Source organism: Patella vulgata, chromosome 4 (genome assembly GCF_932274485.2).
Source record: "Patella vulgata chromosome 4, xgPatVulg1.2, whole genome shotgun sequence".
Classification (NCBI taxonomy): Eukaryota; Metazoa; Mollusca; class Gastropoda; family Patellidae; genus Patella; species Patella vulgata.
This window is the reverse complement of record NC_065882.2, coordinates 85,849,651-85,871,266: the sequence shown is the minus strand read 5'-3', so window position 1 is coordinate 85,871,266 and position 21,616 is coordinate 85,849,651. Positions and strand designations below refer to the sequence as shown.

Here is a 21,616-nt window from a genome sequence, read left to right as displayed (position 1 = left end):
CTTTATGATACAGCACGCACGTGCTAAACATTCGGCCATCCAACCCCCCTAGTTTAAAGGGTCTGTCTAGATTAGTCGATAATGAATTTTGGGTTTATAACTGTTTAGTTTCTCAAAAACTCCTGCTAAAACAACACAACTAAATGATACCCAGGTCATAGACATAAAGGATGTAGATATTAACCAATGATATCACGAGTTTTACTAAAATCTTTTGATGGGCCTATTTTGAATCCGATTATATCTAAGCCAAAAGATTATCCACTTTTGATATTCTTTTTTTCTTTTCTTAATCAAATCTTAGATAGTCAATTTAAGTACATTTCAGAGGGAATTATGTCATGAATAATTAGATTTTGTCTGAAAATAGCAAATAGCAAGGTGTTTTCTATTTCTAGAAGATTAATACAGGTGGAAATTAAATTATTTTATTTTCTTTTTATTAATGCATGGTCGAGTTTCTTCCTGTTGAAATCCGCAAGTCTAAGAATGATTAGATTTTGATTAATTTTTAACCTAAGGCTAATATTAAAAGAAATTTGCCTCCATTTCATGATATTCATTGAGAACTTCTGATCAAGTCAAGGTAGGGGGCGAGACTGAGGGTCTGGGGTGGGCGTTTACAGTTAGAATCAGTTAGTTCTCGTTACTTATAACAACAAAACAAGTAATCGATTTAATTGGCTTGTTTGGGTGGTGGTTCAACCAATCTGTGAGGTCCGTACATTTACATTGACACTTGTCACATAGGCTGTCTGCCATATCAACTGCCATGGCTAGATTTTCTATTCTACATCTTAGAATAACTAATTAACTTGCTGGTGGTTAAATGAACGCAGGAAAACATTTAATCGTTTGTTTGTTGGTTTTAATTTATGTCGTCTGCTCTGATGACTTGAAATCGTGAACTTGTCGAGACATGAAATACTCATTTGCTAAAACAAAAAAATTACTGTTTCATTAAAAAAAAAAACGTGACAGGTACATATGAATACATGCATTTATTTTGTTTTAGTTCAGGATAATATTTCTATGTTCATCGTCTTTTGTCATTTTTTGAAAAATGGAATGAAATGGAGTTTAATGTCCTGCTTTACTGCACCGACTGGGAAAATGAAGACGGGCATATTACCCGATACCTCTCGCTGCTAAAGACACCTACGCACAAGCGAATTATTGAAATAAAATTGAACCATGTTAGTCCCGAAATGACCTAGTTTGTGTTGAGTAGCTCTCTCTCTCTCTCTCTCTCTCTCTCTCTCTCTCTCTCTCTCTCTCTCTCTCTCAGAATTCCCAACTGTCAATGATTTAATTACAGTCTAATAGCCTATTCAGACACATAAGTTGAACTGGTTTAAAAACCCTGGGGATATAGTATGACTTGTGTATAGCTTTAGTGATTTTTTTGATTTTTTTTTTAAAAAAATCATTACGATGTATACTATTTTCTGATTGTAATTTTATCCGATATTATTGCTGATAAAATACTAGAAAGTTTGAAATGTGTAGATCTGTGAGATATTGAAACAGATATAATCACCTGTCATCATGTTTTAATATACTTGTGGTTTATTTGTCGTTTCTCTCTAAAATAAAATAAATTCTGTCTGTATACGAGAGAAGCCATCTTGAAGTGTCAGAGTAATGAAAATAAAACATGTAATATTAGTAACAGTCAAAATTAAACAGACATTTTGCCAATTTCATTTCATCAAATTCATCTCTTGGACTTAATATTGCAACTTCTGGTTGATTTTATTTCTGTTACAGCTGCCGAAATGAGAGAGAGAGAGAGAGAGAGAGAGAGAGAGAGAGAGAGAGAGAGAGAGAGAGAATGGGGTTTAAGGTCCATTCAACACAAACTAGGTCATTTCGGGATTAACATTTGGTTTTATTTTAATTTAATAATTTGCTTGTGCATAGGGGTCTTTAGCAGTGGGAGGAAACCGGACTACCCAGAGAAAAACAACAAGATTGGACAGCCCAACTCCTTGTCAGGTACAACTGGGGAATCGAAACCAGGCCAGTTGACTCAATGACAGACATGATACAACGACCAATCGACCATTTGGCTATCCCCCCCCCCCCCACCCTGCTGAAGTGAAATGAGTGTTTTTTAACGTCTTACATCTCTGCACCAACCAGGGGTTATTAACAAGGGCTCTTTTACCTGCATGTAAAATTTGTACGTAGAATTATATACAGATATTGAATAAAATAATTCAAGTCACTGATTGTTACTTACAAATATCCTGTTTATAGCAGAGTGAGAGAGATAGAGGGATCCCCTGACACAAACTAGGTCATTTTGGTACTAACATATTTTTTTATTTTTTTATTTCAACAATTCGCTTATGCGTAGGGGTGTTAAGCAGTGGGAGAAAACCCACGAGGTTGGACAGGCGACTCTGTAAATGCTGAATGCAACTGAAGTTTCAACTTCTACTGTATTGTAGTTTACAACCAGGGATAAAATATCACTCAAATCGCATTCACAGACTTCTTTTTCTATACGGGGTCACGGTGGCTAAATGGGTAAGACGTTGGCTCGCTAGCCTGGAGGTCGGGTGTTTTATCCCTGCAGTGACCGAGAAAGTTCAGCCAAATTTTCCGGCGTGGTTCCCCTTGTCAGTGATGCAGGATGGAGGGCCTGACAAGGACAGCTGTCTAGTCGTTCGGATGGGATGGAAAACTGAGGTACTGTGTACACATTAGCGTGCACGTAAAAGATCACTTGACAGTTGGAATTCGATAAGAGTAGGCCGTAGTGCTGCTGTGCGGGCAAAATTTCCCTCATAGCACACTGTATGGTGTATGCCCGTCTTCATTAGCCCAGTTCGGAGCAGAACAGTAGGACGTTAAACCCCATTTTATTTCATTTCTTTTTCTATGATCATTGTTAAAATTTTGGTTAAGTTCTTGAAATTTAAATTAAAAAAATTGAAAGCAAGAAATTAGAGTTTATGGCTAAAAGTATAATGATTAACACTGTTTTATAGTACTGAAAATAAGAGAAATATATATATATGAATGGATATTAAATTATTTTACATTCTCTGTAGGTGTTAAAGCATGAGATATAATATGTCATTTACTGGACCGCAGCAAATCCAATAAAACATTCTATGTAGGTCTCGAAGCATTTTATTCAAGGTTTCATTTATTGGACCCGCAGCAAAATCCACAAAACATCTCAAATTTATGACATAAAAAAACTCATGACAAGAACTCCTACAAAAGAAATATTTTGACACTTTTGATTATTAAAAAAGATTAAGAAAAGATTAGAGAAAAGAATAAAGTGATTATATTTGACAGCATGGGTCAGGGTATGGGTCAGTTGCCTACTGTAGGTGACATATTAGATGTTTAATTGGTAGTGACTGCTTGTCGGTTTCGGGTAAAATTTGTGTTAAATATTGAGCTATGTTAAAACATGACAGTTAGCATTACTAAATATTAATACTACTACTAAAAACACCATTTATTAAAATAAATATATTAATTATTTGAATACTGTAAACCTAGATTTATAATAGATAAATTAGTAAATATTAATACTACTACTAAAAATACAGTTTATTAAAATAAATATATTAATTATTTAAATAGTGTAAACATAATTTTATAATAGGTAAATTAGTAAATATTAATACTACTACTAAAAACACCATTTATTAAAATAAATATATTAATTATTTGAATACTGTAAACCTAGATTTATAATAGATGAATTAGTAAATATTAATACTACTACTAAAAATACAGTTTATTAAAATGAATCTATTAATTATATACGAAGATATTTACACCATCACTAAAAACATGGTTTATTAAAATTAAACTATTAATCTAATTACCACCTCTAAAAACAAAGTTTTATTGAAATGAAATTATTGAGTAGGCCATAGCACCACTGTCCAGTCAAAATTTCCCTCATAGCACACTGTATGGTGTATGCCCATTTTCATTAGGCCAGTCGGAGGAGAACATAAGGAAGTTAAAACCCATTTCATTTCATTTTATGTAAAATCAGTTTGTCTCAAAATTCCATGTAACAGATTATGTTTGGTAACAAATATATTTTTATTCTTTAAGTAGCATTTAGTAACTGGGCAGATAAATAAACTATAAACATACTTATGGAAAAAAGCTACTAATTATTTAGGCAGCTTTTCGAAGAGTATTCTTTCATTAGCTTGAGAGAATACACTTTGTAATGCCGTCTGAATAAATCAGTAGTTGTTTTCCATAAGTATGTTTATAGTTTAAATATATTTTTAATGCTAAGTTGAAAATCCATTCCATTTGAATGATTAATTTTTAAATGTTTCGAATTTTGACTATAAAGAAAAGTGTCATTAAATGTAAGGTCAGAATATTTGAAAATTTTGGTTAAAATCTGAATTTGGTAGAAATTTGACTATAATTAAGTCAAAGTACTGTTACATTGTGTCAAAATATTAAAATTTGGATAAGTTTTTGATTCAAATAGAAATTTTGTAGAATTTTGGCATTATTCAAATAGTAAGTGCAGGAGGAACTATTATTATTAGTATTATATATGGTTTCAAAATGTTTCAAAATTTGCGGGGTTGGATGGTCGAATGGTTGTATGATAAGTGGGGGGGGTTGGATGGTCGAATGGTTGTATGATAAGGTCTGTTATTGAGCCAACTGGTGCGGGTTCGATTACACGGTTGTACGTGACAAAGAGTAGGATTACCTTCCAACCTTATGGGTTTTCCCCTGGACCTCCGGTTTCCTCCCACTGCTAAAGACCCCAACGCACAAGCGAATTATTGAAATAAAATTGAACCATATGTTAGTCCCAAAATGATCTGGTCAAGTGGACGATAAACCCCATCTCTCTCTCTCTCTCTCTCTCTCTCTCTATTTGAAAATTTTGATTAAAATGAGAATTTAGTGGAACAGAATAGCTGGTAACTTGCCGTCTGTGGACATTATGTTCGCCAATTTGAGAAAATAATTCTATTTCGTGTGGTTTGTTCGTTTACAATGTGATTAGTGTAAGAATACGTTGATCCTTATTGCTAATGACAGGATGGGACTACTTGATGGTCACCTTTCACAGCTTGTCCTGAACCTTTTTTGAGAATTCTCTGCTTTATTATTGATTTGTGATCAAATTGTATTAATTTATTCAATGCTAATTCAACTCAATTTGTCAGAACAAAAATACACCCTCAGGCAAATGTCAATCTTTTCTTCTTTTTATTATGCACCAAGATTTAATTTTTATGTCGCTGTGTAGTGTGTTTATCTTGATCCATAAAAAAATTTATTTATAGAAAAGAGGAAGTTGGGTTTTTTGTGTTCGATGTAGGAAAGGAGATGGAATGGGGTTTAAAGTGCTGCTATTTTTCTCTGACTGGGCTATAGAAGAAGGGCATATGCCTGTACTATAACAGGCCCGGGACTGTACAGCGCATTGGACGCTTACAGCTGGCCCCCTGATCCATTCACTTGATTTGATATTTGTTTATTTGGTGCAATGTTTATTTTCTGTCTTGTCCGCAGGTTTATCTTGTAGATTTTTGTTTTGTGTGTAGTGCGGTCCTCCTGCACTTACTATTATATATATACAGTGTGCTATGAGGGACATCCACGCTACAGCCTACTCTAATTTCAAACTCCATTTGTCAAGGGTTCTTTTATGCACACGTCAATGTGTACATCAGAGCTTGTGAAAGTTGAATCTCTAAAATGACTATCAATCCACAAATGGTTTATTTCTGTTCACAAACAATTACAAAGATAATATCGTGAATTAAAAATTTCGCAACATTCAGCATCTTTTGGAGGGCTATCTTGTTAATCCGATTAAATCCGTTGATATTTAGATTCTGTTTCTGTTAAAATCAATATAGCGTATTAAATAAAACATTGTCCATAACATTTTAATACTAATCAGGGGGTTGGATGGCCAAATGGTTAGCACGCGCGCGCTGTATCATAGGGTCTGTCATTAAGTCAACTGGCGGGGTTTCGATTCCCCGGTTGTACGTGACATGGAGTAGGGTCGCCTGTCCATCCTCGTGGTTTTTCTCCGGGTCCTCAGGTTTCCTCCCACTGCTAAAGACGCCTACATGCAAGCGAATGATTGAAATAAAATTGAACCATGTGTTAGTCCCAAATTGACCTAGTTTGTGTCGAGTGGATGTTAAACCACATTTCTCTCTCTCTTTCTCTCTCACCAATCAGTACCTTTAAATAAGTATGATAATCTAGATTATATTGCTGATTTTGATTTAAAAATAGAATTGTTTGTGCTAAATTGAACTAAGCTACAGATATAAAACAATTATCAGATAATCTAGATCTTTTAATACATGCAGCTGTCAAAAAAACCCTCTATTATTGGAGAGAGAGAGAGAGAGAGATCTTATGATTTAACTGAACCCATTAAACCATCCATTCAGCTACCCAACTCCTCTCTATTATTGAAACTACATATAGCAGGGGTTAGATGGCCGAATGGTTAGCGTGTGTGCGCGTTGTATAATAAGGTCTGTCATTGAGTCAACTGGCGTGGTTTCGATTCCCCGGTTGTACGTGACAAGGATTAGGGTTGCCTGTCCAACCTCGTGAGTTTTCTCTGGTTTCCTCCCACTGTTAAAGACCTCTACATGCAAGCCAATTATTGAAATAAAATTGAACCATATGTTAGTCCCAAAATGACCTAGTTTGTGTCGGGAGGTTAAACTCTCTCTCTCTCTAACCCATATCTCTCTCTCTCTCTCATGGCCATAATGATCAGTATCCATATAAGGCTGTAACTATTCATTCATCATACAAGTCATCAGACATCTACATCCCATTTATTTCATCACTTAAAACTTCCAATCTTTTCAAACATTGACTGAAATCTTTCTGCTGTCTGGGCGTAAAAGAAGCGTGTCCTTACAAGAATTTCGAATTTGTTGTCTGTGTTTTCATTTGTTAATGAAGCGTGATGGACATGCTACCATTCTTCATGGTCTACTGGAAGAGTCTGGACATGAGATGACCTCTATTCAAGGTCATGACCTCATGTTGAGATGAAACAATAACTAGTGAGTGATGTGTCTCATGTAATGAGTTACATATTTTATAAAATGCTTGATCTGATAAATTAATTAAAATACTGTCTATTGTTTTACATTATTTAAAGTGAGAGAGAGAGAGAAATGGGGTTTAACGTCCACTCGACACAAACTAGGTTATTTCGGGACTAACATATGGTTTAATTTTATTTCAATAATTCGCTTGCGCGAAGGGGTCTTTAGCAGTGGGAGGAAACCGGAGGACCCAGAGAAAACCCACGAGGTTGGACAGGCGACCCTACTCCTTGTCACGTACAACCGGGGAATCGAAACCACGCCAGTTGACTCAATGACAGACCTGATTATACAGCATGCACGTGCTAACCATTCGGCCATCCAACCCCCCATTATTTAAAGTAGCTAAGTCTCTAACACAATATCATCCAAATTCTTCGACATTGAAAACATAAATTATTTGTCAATTTAAATCAACATTGATGTTGTGATCTTACCAGGAAAAGACAGGCTTCTGATATCCAATATTTAAGACAAAATAAACATTTTACCATTGATACACGAATCGTGTACCATGGTGCATTTCAGCGCCATTTTTAACAAGGGACTCAAAGAACGGTGCTAGACATATTTCAACAAGTCCTGTCAAACGGTGACGTCATATTCTTATCTGGAGAGCATGCAGTTTAAATAATATAGGGGAAGACTCGAATAACCAGATGCTAGAGATTGCCATTCGTATGAGACTTCTAGCGTATTTCACCGAACATAACTGATTGGAAATTGCAGTAAAAAAAGAAACAATTGACTGTAAATCAGTTTATATACATTCATATTACATTATTATATGCGTTGCGACCCATTTGTGTCAATTTCTATGTCCAGAATATTAGCGATTTAGCTCCTTTGAGTATCATTGAATGATATATTGAATATGGAATAATTATGGAATTTTGTAAATTTATTCTATTTTGTGAATTTTATTAGATTTTTTGTTTTTGTAAACAATATTTTTAAAGAAAAATTGCCATGGTTATTTAGAATAAAGATGTGTTATTTTAACGCAATAGGAATCACTTACAAACTAGAATATTGTGAAAGATGAATCTCTTAATAGGAATATCACTCCAAAAATCAATCTAATTAAAACACAGATCCTATTTCGTTTCGTTTTTTATAGTTCAAAATTTTGTTTTACTTGTCTTTACTACACTAGGATTTCGAATCCCCGGTTGTACGTGGCAAGGAGTAGGGTCGCCTATCCAACCTCGTGGGTTTTCTCTGGGGCCTCCGGTTTCCTCCCACTGCTAAAGACCCCTACGCGCAAGCGAATTATTGAAATAAAATTAAACCATATGTTAGTCCCGAAATGACCTAGTTTGTGTCGAGTGGACGTTAAATTACCCCCCCCCCTCTCTCTCTCTCTCTCTCTACACTAGGATCTGGAAGAGTTGTTATCATTGATGTGTTCTGGATGGTGTTAGGTATTAGCCAATGAAACGATCTGTTACAGCAAGCTTTAGGCGTGTTTTGCGCGGAACTGTGGGTAATCCATTAGAAACATCAATGCTGATTGGTTAATCAATGTCTGACATCATAGGGTCAAAAGCCGCTCGTATGACCTCTGACGCGACCTATCGCTACAACTTGTCAGATCTTCATGTAGTGTTTTGCACGGAACTGTGGGTAATCCACTAGTAACATCAATGCTGATTGGTTAATCAAATGTCTGACATCATAGGGTCAAAAGCCGCTCGTATGACCTCTGACTCGACCTATCGCTACAACTTGTCAGATCTTCATGTAGTGTAAGCCATTGAAAGTATAAAAAAAAAAAACGAAATATAGATCTGTATTTTAATCAGATTGACCAAAAATAGAATTAAGATTTCATCAATCTAGGCTGCTTTGCTAATAATCCCTCTGCCATTGTGTTACCCACGGAAATTTAATAATAGCCCTATTTTGAATCCGATTGAATCCAATCAGGAAGATTATCCATATTTGGTATTTTGATTTTGTTATTAATCAATCTTGACTATATTGACGTGGATTAAGCCGTGAGAAATTTGATATTTTAACCAAAAATGCCAACGGTTCATCATTACTTGAAAATTTCAAATAAATGTTGAACATTATCTTTAAATGACATTTTGTCTATTTTATTTTATTTCATTCCTTTAGATAACTTTACTTGATTATTTAATATTTAGATTTAATTAAACATACATTATGGAAGATTTAATTATCACTGGCCGTTAGCGGCATATAGGAATCTAATCCAGCCAACATCGAAGGCTAGCCTTGACATCAAGAGTTTATTATGGTCTGGATAAGTTAATTAATGTCTAATTGATAATTTAGATAACATTTCAGGCCTAAAGAAAGACTTGTAATAAGCAGATTTTTCTCTTGAATAATGTATCTGTAAGAAAACAAAATGAAATAATCAGCAGTGATGAACTTCCAGCTTGTATTCAGTTGGATTAAAAAGAGGCCCATTAAAATATTTTACTCAAGACTTACAGGTGGTGGAGGCTTTGACCATTTCCCATTTATATCATCTGCACTTGAAGCTGCGGTGCGGGCTTTGACCATTTCCCATTTATATCATCTGCTCGTGAAGATGAGGTGCTAACTTTGACCATTTCCCATTAATATCATCTTCTCTTGAAGCTGCGGTGCTGGCTTTGACCATTTCCCATTTATATCATCTGCACTTGAAGGTGCGGGCTTTGACCATTTCCCATTTATATCATCTGCACTTGAAGCTGAGGTGCTGGCTTTGACCATTTCCCATTTATATCATCTGCACTTGAAGCTCATCTGCACTTGAAGCTGCGGTGCAGGCTTTGACCATTTCGCGTTTATATCATCTGCACTTGAAGCTGCGGTGCGGGCTTTGACCATTTCGCGTTTATATCATCTGCAATTGAAGCTGAGGTGCTGGCTTTGACCATTTCCCATTTATATCATCTGCACTTGAAGCTGTGGTGCGGGCTTTGACCATTTCCCATTTATATCATCTTCTCGTGAAGATGAGGTGCGGGCTTTGACCATTTCCCATTTATATCATCTTCTCGTGAAGATGAGGTGCTGGCTTTGACCATTTCCCATTAATATCATCTTCTCTTGAAGCTGAGGTGCTGGCTTTGACCATTTCCCATTTATATCATCTGCAATTGAAGCTGAGGTGCTGGCTTTGACCATTTCCCATTTATATCATCTGCAATTGAAGCCAAAGGTGCTAAATGTTGACAAATTTTCAATTCCCTGTGCATTGTAAATACTGAACAAAATTGAATGAATTTTGATCTGTTATTCCTTTTAAAGATTCTACATTCACAATATCATAGTTTACAAGGGATACAGAATCACACAATCTGATTAAAATACAGATCTATATTTCGTTTTGTTTTTTATACTTTCGATGGCCTACACTACATGAAGATCTGACAAGTTATAGCGAAAGGTCACGTCAGGGGTCAAAAGACCGACTTATGACCCTATGACGTCAGACATTTGATTAACCAATCAGCATTAATGTTACTAGTGGATTACCCACAGTTCCGTGCAAAACACGCCTAAAGCTCGCCGTAACAGACCGTTTCATTGGCTTTTCCCTGACAACATTCAGAACACGAGTTAAATAACAACTCTTTCCAGATCCTAGTGTAGTAAAGACAAGTAAAACGGAATTTTGAACTATAAAAAAGAAACGAAATAAGATCTGTGTTTTAATCAGACACCAATGATGATCTGCAACTTGTAATTTAACAGATATCATCTGAATCGAATAAATTTTAAAATATTGAATAAATAAAGAGAGAGAAATGGGGTTTAATGTCCACTTGACACAAACTAGGTCATTTAGGGACTAACATATTGTTTAATTTTATTTCAATAATTTGCTTGCGCGTAGGGGTATTCAGCAGCTAGTGTGAGGAAACCGGAGGACCCGGAGAAAACCCACGAGGTTGGACAGGCGACCCTACTCCTTGTAACGTACAACCAGGGATTCGAAACCATGCCAGTTGACTCAATGAAAGGCCTTATGATACAGCGCGCACATGCTAACCATTCGGCCATCCAACCCCCCACCATTTAAAAGATTTTATGAATAAGTGTGTGGGATCAATGTTAAGTGACAGTCAGAATTCAAGTAACCACCCTCATTCATTCAACTCAAGATTATAATTTTAAAACAATATCAAATACTGTATTAATAAAACAAAAATAGAATGAAAACAATGTATTAATAAAAAAAAAAAATAGAATGGAAATTATAAGGTTGCCAATAGAGAAAAAAATTAAATCTGATTAAAAGTAACAATGACAAGGTAGTCAGTAGGGGCCATTGTAAGGGTCTATTGTTCATACCTTGTTTATAAAGATCTAATCAGATATTGAACGGTTTGATGTTGATAACAGGTGTGGTATACGGGTATATTAAATAATGCCCCGTTTATTTATAGTAATTTATAACTGTAAGTAGAGGGCGGTGTAGTCAGAGATATGAAAACAAATATTTTATTTATTTAAACTAACCCATAGATTCGTCCTTTGATGTTGTGTAATTTATAAAACCGTACATCAAGATGTTGACAATGGTTGGTGGTATTGTTTGCATTGGTTATACAATACAGATATCATCTCACGTCGCAATCGCTTGCCGACTGTTAGAGATCCACTCATTCAAATTAATCCCTACGCAAACATACCTTTTCACCCGATCTTACCGACGACACACAGACATTTGTAGCCCAATTAACGTTACTACGAAAGGTATTGATATTTGGGCAGCCAATGACGCAGGGGTGTTCGTGATATTTCTCAGACATAATGTCTCCTCTTCGTACTTCGCGAGACATAATCTACCAGTCTCGATTTGTAAAGATGCTATCGGAAAATCTTGATTACGGTGTGTGTACGGTGTAGATCCTGTCTTCCAGTTGTAAGTCCACTGTTTGAAGAACAGGTTTGTTATTTATAGGGACAGTCTTGAAGTTAATAAAATTGTAGGGTAGTGTCAAACATAGACTTTGTTAATAAATGTTAGGGTAAGGTAATGTTAGGGTAGGGTAGTGTTAGGGTAATAAAATGTTAGGGATGAGTAATGTTAGGGTAATAAAATGTTAGGGTAGGGTAGTGTTAGGGTAATAAACTGTTAGGGTAGGGTAGGGTAGGGTAGTGTTAGGGTAATAAAATGTTAGGGTAAGGTAATGTTAAGGTAATAAAATGTTAGGGATGGGTAGTGTTAGGGTAATAAAATGTTAGGATAGGGTGAGGGTAATAAAATGTTAGTAATGAGTAATGTTAGGGTAATAAAATGTTAGGGATGGGTAGTGTTAGGATAATAAAATGTTAGGATAGGGTGAGGGTAATAAAATGTTAGGGATGGGTAGTGTTAGGGTAATAAAATGTTAGGATAGGGTGAGGGTAATAAAATGTTAGTAATGAGTAATGTTAGGGTAATAAAATGTTAGGGTAGGGTAGTGTTAGGGTAATAAAATGTTAGAGATGAGTAATGTTAAGGTAATAAAATGTTAGGGATGAGTAGTGTTTACCATTATTCCTATTAAAGGGACAATAACACTCTTGCTGGCTTAACAGCTCCAGAAAATAAAAAATAGCCTTATTCTAAGTACTAGATGTGTTAGTGTCCTACCTGTTGTGTAAATTATCCATTAAATCCTATTTTACTTGTCCAGAGGGTTCAAAAATATTTTTAAATCCAAGTCACATTTGAAAAGCTTTACGTCAGGCTTTTCAAATCATTTAGTTGAATTTTTCCAATTTTTTAAATTAGGTGTGTTAGTGCAATTTGTTGACCAGAATAAAGATTGGGACATATTATTCAGTTACAACAGGAGTGGTATTGAGCCTTTAAAGAATTTACTAGTCAGTCAATCTATATGGCATGAAATAAGAATTTAAAATAATTTAACTTTAAAACACAATGGATACAGTTAGATTGATAGCTGAAAGAATTCGTAAAATTATAGCAAGAAATTGGGTTTATTCTAAAAAAGCCTTAGTTAACAATATCATATGATAAATGAATGGTCGAGGCTGAGTTACATGTATTAAGTAATATTTTGATATTGCAGGAGGACGTGCATTTCAATGAAATCGTCACAGCCAGTCCAATATTTTATCTGGTATAAAATAATGTATTGATACGGCACCAGGACGTTAGGGTGGTCCATATTTTGCAAAATGTACTTCTGTCATTTAAAATTTCTCTTAAAACCCACTTGTTTAAAAGATGGAATAAGGAAGTTTGTCCCATCCAGGCGGTCATGTACCTCTGTCATCATTTAAAATTTCTCTTAAAACCCACTTGTTTGAAAGATGGAATAAAGAAGTTTATCCCATAGTTTTAAGACAGCAACCTCAAAAGCCTTCTGCCATTTTTCTCAATAAGGAGCAAATTACAACGGAAGACCGTAATCGTCGATGAGATTCATAAAAACAAAAAAGATTACTAAAATAAGTAGGTGCAATGTTATTTATACATTTAAAAGCTAATAATAAAATCTTATATTCAATTTTAGAAATTACAGGAAGCCAGTGTAGTTTATATAGAATAGGTGTGTCATGATCTCTGTATAATGTTTTAAAAATAAGGCGAGATGCTGAGTTTGGTAACTTTTGCAGTTTTCATGTTGTACACAGTACAGGACATACATCAATATTTCTGGATGACTGGGAAATGACAATGCAACTATTTCCTGCTTGTATCGATAAATCAAAGTTTAACTTTTGTATCGATAGATCAAAGTTGAACTTTTTCATGTTTAAAAAAGACCCAATAACCAAATACTCAGTCTTATCTGCATTAAATTTCAAAAAATTGTTTTTCATCCAAATTTTTATGTCTGCAGTATAAGTTTCAATATTCAGCTTTAAAAGTCACTTTCAATAGGTTTGAACAAAATGTACAATTGTGTATCATCCGCATATAGATGAAATAATAATTCATGATGTCTTACTGTGAGACCAAGTGGTTTAGTGTATAGACTAAACAAGATCACTCCGAGGACGGACCATTTGGGGTACACCGGAAGCCACAACAGAAAGGCGAAAAGTAAACATCTAGGAAAAAGATACAATTTCCCGGAAAAATCTTGATTTTGCCAATTTTTTAACCTTAAGTATAAAACACTGGAATCACTTGTGTAACTTTATAAATATTATTTTTGTTGTGTTCACATTCTCATTAACCAGGACACACCATTTATTTTCATGGGTAACTTTTTTTCCTCATCAATTCCAACAAACATTGAGGGTAGCCCTCAAAATAAGGACCACCCTAGAGGACGTGCATTTCAATGAAATCATCACACGAGTTCAATATTTCATCTAATATAAAATAATGTATTGAAACGACACAATGACGTGCATTTCAATGAAACCGTCACACAAGTCCAATATTTCATCCTAATAAAATATAATGTATTGTTACGGTACGAGCACGTGGATTTTAATTAAATCATCATAGGAGTCCAATATTTCAGCTAGTATAAATGATGTATGTTTGGCATGTTGTCAGTACATTATTATTTGAAATAATGATACGCCAACATGAAAGGATGATGTCACATCTGTATTGTAAATATAGTTTCATGGTCGAGTGAGAGACATTAAGTAATACATTGATATTGTACGAGTGCTATATCTGTATATTACGCAATGTCTTAAAATACACACTATCCAGCACATGCTTTTCAAAACATGTCATGCAGGTCCAAAATTTCAACTAGTATAAATGATTATATGCTTTGCACATTGCTCATACATTATTTGAAATAATGGTATGTCAACATGAAAGGATGATGTCACATGTATGTAATATTTGTTAATGTGTGTATTTTAGGAGAAGATATTAGAAGCTCAACAACAAGGTTTATCACCTACACCAGGTTCAGGTGTGGCAGGAAAGAAAAGTAAGAATCAGACAGGTGTGTGCATGATTTTAAATCCTCTTACCTTTAGTTTCCAATAGCAACCAATATTTTAAAACCTTTGACTCTTTCAGTCTTTGTATAAATATAGAACATGTCCCAGTATTTGAAGAGTTTTATTGAATATTTGATTGCTTTCCTGGTTTCAACAAATTTTCATGGGGACCACAGTGGTTCAGCGAGTATAGCGTTGGTTCACTAACAAGATGTTCCTAGATTCGATCCTGTGTTGGCTGAGAAAGTCTCCACCCCCTCAAGTCAATAAAGCAGTGTGGGAGGGCCTTGTATTAGGAACTATGTCTAGTCATTCGGATGGGACCAAACTGAAATGAAATGAAATGGGGTTTAACGTCCTACTGTTCTGCTCCTAACCTGGGCCAATGAAGACAGGCATACGCCATACAGTGTGCTATGAGGGAAATTTTCCCCGGGCAGCGGCACTATCGCCTACTCTTATATCGAATTCCATCTGCCAGGGGATCTTTTACGTGCATTCCAATATATACACGGGACCTCGGTTTTCTGTATCATCCGAAGGACTAGGCAGCTGTTCTTGTCAGGCCCTACTTTCTGCATCACTGACAAGGGGAAACCACGCTGGAAAATCCCGATGAACTTTCTCGGCCAATGCAGGGATCGAACACCCGACATCATGGAATTCGATGAAGAATTTTTACCACTGCCAGGGCAAAATTGTCCTCAAAGCATACTGCATGGTAATTGACGATCTTCGTTAGCCCGGTTGATGCAGAAACGTTGGATGTTAAACCCCAGTTCAGAAATTGTTAGACGGGTTAAAAGTGGTATCGTGTGATCTAGAAATTAGACACATACACTGCCACTTGCATGATACATGTCATTGCTTTATGGGAGAGTTTGTATTGTTTTTGTTTGGGGTGTTGTTTTTTGGAGAGAATGAGTGAACCACATGTTAGTCTCAGAATAACAGAAGTATTGAAGGAACTTTAAGTGCTGTTCCTAATCCTATCCCAAAACAACGCACATAATTTTTAACCTGAATTGTTGGTTGCTGTTATTTTTGTCACCTGGCGTCAGAAACTCATCATTTAGAATTACCAAAAGGTTAAAAATAGTTTATGTAAGATTTAGATAAAGAGCTGACAGTTCTTGCTAAAATAGTTCAAAAATAGATAATGTGAAATGAATATGTTAAAAGATTTTATTCAAATTACTCTATTGTGAGTGAATATATTAGCCTTTGATTTTGAAGGTTTGGCAAGATGTGTGCATGAATTGCAGCCACTGTACTGGTTGTTCAAAGCAATAGGCTAATATATTCATTTTGCATTATCTCTTTTTGAACTATATATTATAGCAAGAATAGCTAGCTCTTTATCTAAATCTTTCCCACAAAAGTATTTATGAGTTGTTTATTTCCAATAAAAGTATGACATATATGGAAAGTAGAAATATCCAATCTTACTAGAAAAATACTGGATTCCCTGAAAAACACCCATGGAGTGTATACAGGACAAAAATGTAAGGGTTTCCCTAACTGGCAGCCTGACAATTAAGAATGTCTGCTCAAGTGACGTCAAAGGTTGCATGCGACGATTGCCTGATGTCTGAGCGTTAGTATGCACTTGATGTATATGCTGATAAACTTGATGCTGAGCTTAAGCGTATAACGTTTTCTGAGATGAAAAAGATGTGGGCAGTAGATAATCCAAGAATTTGATTAGGCTCTGATATTTATGATAAATGGACAGCGATAAAAGACAACATCATCTTGTATATGCAATGAATTTTCCTCTGGCTTTGCACCCATTTCTTTGTAGTGTGTCAGCCAAGTCACATGACACAAACATGACCTCTTTTTAATAGATTTTTTATAGCAGTGGTATTCCCTCTCAAATACAATGTTTTGAGAAGGATTTGAAGCAAAATTGTGATAGATATATTAGTATGTATATGTTTTTAGTCCAAATATATCATCAAATCTCCCATTTTGTATGCAGGAATGTATCTGTAAGGGTAATTAATTTGTAAGTTTCTTTCTTCATTAGAAAAGTCAGATGTTAAACCCCATTTTATTCTGTTTTCCAGATAAATTGACAACTGTTCCTGATAACGATAGTAGAATGAATTTATCGTATAGATTCCCCCAAGAACAATGGTCTACAGCACAGTCATACTTTGAAGAAGAAGTTTTATAGATATCAGTGGGAAGTGTCTGAGAATATGTTGGACAAGGAATCAGACTCAAAGCCAAGCCTGGAAATATGGCACCTGTCACAGACAATGTCAGGCACAGATACAGGCTTTGTCAGGCACTAAACCTCTGCTGCCTGTCATTTTGTCTGGCACTGAGTTGTCTTTTTTATTGATGTTATTAACACATGTCCGGCGCTCACTAAGTTGAAAATGTCAGGTACTATTTCTTTAGTGTCTGACATTTTGCCGGATACATTTAAAACCGTTATTTTCAAGCGTTACTCATCTTCTTCTTATTGAGGGCGACGCTCTTCCAAAAAAAGCTTAATGCGACACCAATTCATGTACGTTTGGTAGGGTTGTTCTTTGAACAGTTGATGGACTTCGATTTTTGATATGACATCACAATTCTACGATAGCTGCAATGACATCATACTCGGTTCCTGGTCCATGGCATTGCATGTGTGTACCGTGGACAATTGCTCATCGATTGACAAACATCGATTTTTTTTTATATAACGCCACAATTCCAGGATGGCTGTGATGACGTCATACTCGATTTCTGGTCCATGACATGTGTTTGTATACCTTGGACAATTGCTCATCAATTGACAAACTTCGATTTTTTATATGACATCACAATTCCAAGATGGCTGCGGTTCCTGGTCCATTGTATATGTGTACTTGTTTAGAACAAGCACTCGTAAATGTCAGCTTGTTATGTCGTGGTCACATCTTCATTTAATCTGAAAAGAAAGGCTGAACTTGATACAAGCACCCTGTTTCTGGGCATGGTCAAAAAATGTAAATCTTCATATAAATTTGAGATAATAGCCATTGGAAAATCTGGATACTTAAGAGATTTTAGTTTAAGTTTTTGGGAATAAGGCTCCTGGATTGTTCAAGGAACGGAATTAGTTTTCACTAAGATTTCTCATTGCACCCGATTTATCAAGCATCAAAGCCAGGGCACTCTGGTTTGGTTTTTATTTATCAAAGCCAGGGCACTCTGGTTTGGTTTTTATTTATGACATATTTCTATCACCGCTGTTTATTATAATATTTTAACAGTAAATATTTTGTGTATAAGCTTTCAAAAAGGTTGTTTGTTTGTGAGATGTTGTATTTGTTTATTTTGTGAAGCTGTTGCTGAATCGGGTGGCTGAGCGGTCTAACGTATATACTTTAGATCATAACGTCTGTCAAGTGGTGTGGTGCTGACCCCACACTTGTACGTGACAGGGATTAGGGTCGCCTGCCTAACCATGTGGGTTTTTAATCCCACACATTTTTATGTGACAAGGAGTAGGGTTGGCTGCCGAACCTTGCAGGGTTTTATCCGGACCTTGCAGGGTTTTTTTCCGGGTCCTGAATGACCCGACACAAATGTGGTCCAGTGTTAAATACACAGGGACCCGACACAAGTTTGGTTTAGCATTTAAAACACAGGGACCCAACACAAATGTTTTTATAATATTAAAGGCCACAGAATAATTTAGATATTTTAGACTACGATCAAAAAGTTGGGTTATAACAGCGGGCCTTTATGATATATAATATCTAGAGTTAGTAAAGTAAATGTTTTGTTGTCAAATATTTGTATTAATTTGTTGTCAAATATTTGTATTAATTTGTTGTCAGATATGTGTATTAATTGGTTGTCAGATATTTGTATTAAAATAATAATCTATCTGTGATAAATCTTTAAAGGACAACATTAGCTGTTGCAGTTTGGCAACAATATTATTTGCCATTACCAATGTCATTTTCTTTGTGTTGTGGTTTTTTTTGGTTTTTTTTCAATTGGTCCAAATGGTATTATCCAGCTTCAGTATTCCCCTTGCTAATATTTGCCGCTTCTTGTGTCATTTTCTTTATGATGTTTTTTTTTTTTAATTGGGCCAAATTGTATTTCTCTAGCTGTGCTTATTATTGGCTGATAAATATTTAATATATTAAAAGCTACAACAATCTGCTGTGTCCTTTAATATATAATCCAAATGTTTCTACATTTTTGAGATAAAGATGATAATACTGGATAGTTTTGTTGACATATTAGGGAACCTTCCTTTATAAGTCAGATAGTTAGGTTGTAAGTTGTCATTTTAAATGTTTTCTTGGCATTAATATTAGGGAACCCTCCTTTATAAGTCAGATCGTTAGGTTGTAAGTTGTGATTTTAAATGTTTTCTTGGCATTAATATTAGGGAAACCTCTTTTAAAGGGAATATGACTATTGTCACGAGTATAATTGTGATTAGGTCATTCCTTCACTAGTCAGCCCCCTAAAAACAATTGTCAGGGAAACGCTCTCTGTTAAGGAGAGCTGCCAGCTACTTAAATAACAGGGGGCTTATTGTTTTAGCCCCGTGGGTTTTCTCCGGGTCCTCCAGTTTCCTCCCACTGCTAAAGACCCCTACGCGCAAGCGAATTATTGAAATGAAATTGAACCATGTGTTATTCCCGAAATGACCTAGTTGTGTCGAGTGGACGTTAAACCCCATTTCTCTCTGGCTTATTGTTTTACAGTATTCACGAAAAACTTTAACTAAAACGTTGTAAGGATGCAGTGATATCATTACAAGAAGGACCACCGTTCTTGTGAAACCCTAGTTACACCTACTATTTCTAACAGAACATTTCCTGTGATATAATGTAAACTTAACAAAAAAATATTTGTTGATGTTTTGAAATTGATATGGTATTAAATTGTTTGTTTGGTATTTAAATGTATATAAACAATATGTGTATATGAGAATTTCTGTAAAAAGTTTAAATTCTACATGAAGTGTTTTATACATCTTTGTATATAAAAAGATCAATATAATTGTTTAAGTTAAGATTTTTTTTTGTTTATATAGAAGTGAGTGTGTGCTAAATCTTTATATATTTATTAAAATTGTAAATAAAAATATGTTCACAGAATATGTACATTTATGTTGGGTTGTATCTGTGGTTCTGAATGGAAGGCGTAGCAAGGACTGGGGTCTAGTCCTTCTGATGGGATAAACACCTTAGATCTAATTGATAAGGCCAACTTTAAGTTTGGTCAAAGGTCACGAGATGTAAACAGGGCTAGCGCTAATCCCAACCCTAACCCTGGACCTATTCCTAATGCTTACCCTAACCCTAACCTACAATCTCGCCAACAATCACTTGCCCTAACCTTATTTACATCTTAGCGACCTTGACGAAAATTGAGCTGGCCTTAACAAATAGATTTAGCCAACGAAACACCGCTATCCCTTATAGTACACTAGATGGTGACCATTAGCCCCGTTGGTGAAGAAACGTAGCACCCAGTTCAATTATTTCCTATGGCTAACTTGTATTTTTGATAACAGAAGGTTTCTGCTCATGATCTGAGATAGTCCAAAGTATCGGATTCCTGTGGGGTAATTCATAGGGAGATCCATATGCAAATTGTCATATTGGAGTGTCGGATCCCCTGTTCCCTGTATATCTATATATCTATATGAAATATAGTACAATTATCAAATGTCAAGGGGGGATGGATGGCTGAATGGTTAGCACATACTCGTTGTATCATAAAGTCTGTCATTGAGTCAACTGGCGTGGTTTCGATTCCCCGGTTGTATGTGACAAGGATTAGGGTCGCCTGTCCAACCTCGTGGGTTTTCTCCAGGTCCTTTGGTTTCCTCCCACTGCTAAAGACCCCTACGTTTAAGCGAATTATTGAAATGAAATTGAACCATTTGTTAGTCCCAAAATGACCTAGGTTGTGTCGAGTGGATTTTAAACCCGATTTCTCTCTCTATCAAATGTAAGGGGATGATGGTAGTAGAATCAAAGAACGTGAAATGCCATGAAATAATGTCATTGTTCCAGTGTTCTCCTGTTGAACTTGTGGTTGTTAAAAGGACCTGACTAAAGTTTAGAACACCCCCCACCCTCACCTTCACCCTACGCCCTCATCCTTTAGGTTCCCTTGTCTTCAGGTTTGTCACTACACAAAATATGGATAACAAAAGAACAAGCTGGAGGCTTTGGAAGTTTTGTCATGGTCATTGATGACGATTGAAAGGTCAAGAGACGGTTGAACCACCAAAATAACCATAACCCCTGGACTAATGTGCATTCCTCATCGGCCAGAGTGAATGGTACGTTATTATTAACGTTCAAATTCCATGTCCAGAATTGATTTCAAATGTTAAATTAATATCTAATCTGAGGAAACCATATAAATATGAAACACTTTCATTTATTAACAAGTATTAGATCTTAATTGGCTGTTGACCTGAAATATGACAGTCCATTGGACTAGAGTTAAATCTGTAAATCGTTATTAATATTTTATATTATTAGATGAATTTGAGAATTCTCTTCAGTGTCAAAAACAAAAGATGAATTACACGGTTCTCGGTATAATGAGGTCAAACTCATAAAGTTCTT

General features: G+C 35.5%; 1 protein-coding gene across 1 annotated transcript in view; it reads left to right on the top strand.

The window, feature by feature from the left end:
- The window catches only part of LOC126817265 (S phase cyclin A-associated protein in the endoplasmic reticulum-like), an 82,192-nt gene extending 62,074 nt beyond the window's left edge, over window positions 1-20,118 (top strand). Inside the window, exons 8-9 of the mRNA XM_050544079.2 lie at window positions 14,941-15,025; window positions 17,096-20,118. Of these exons, the coding sequence (XP_050400036.1) occupies window positions 14,941-15,025; window positions 17,096-17,205 (195 nt within the window). The 3' untranslated portion in view covers window positions 17,206-20,118. The remainder of the gene's footprint in view (window positions 1-14,940; window positions 15,026-17,095) is intronic.
- Window positions 20,119-21,616: the final 1,498 nt, after the last annotated feature.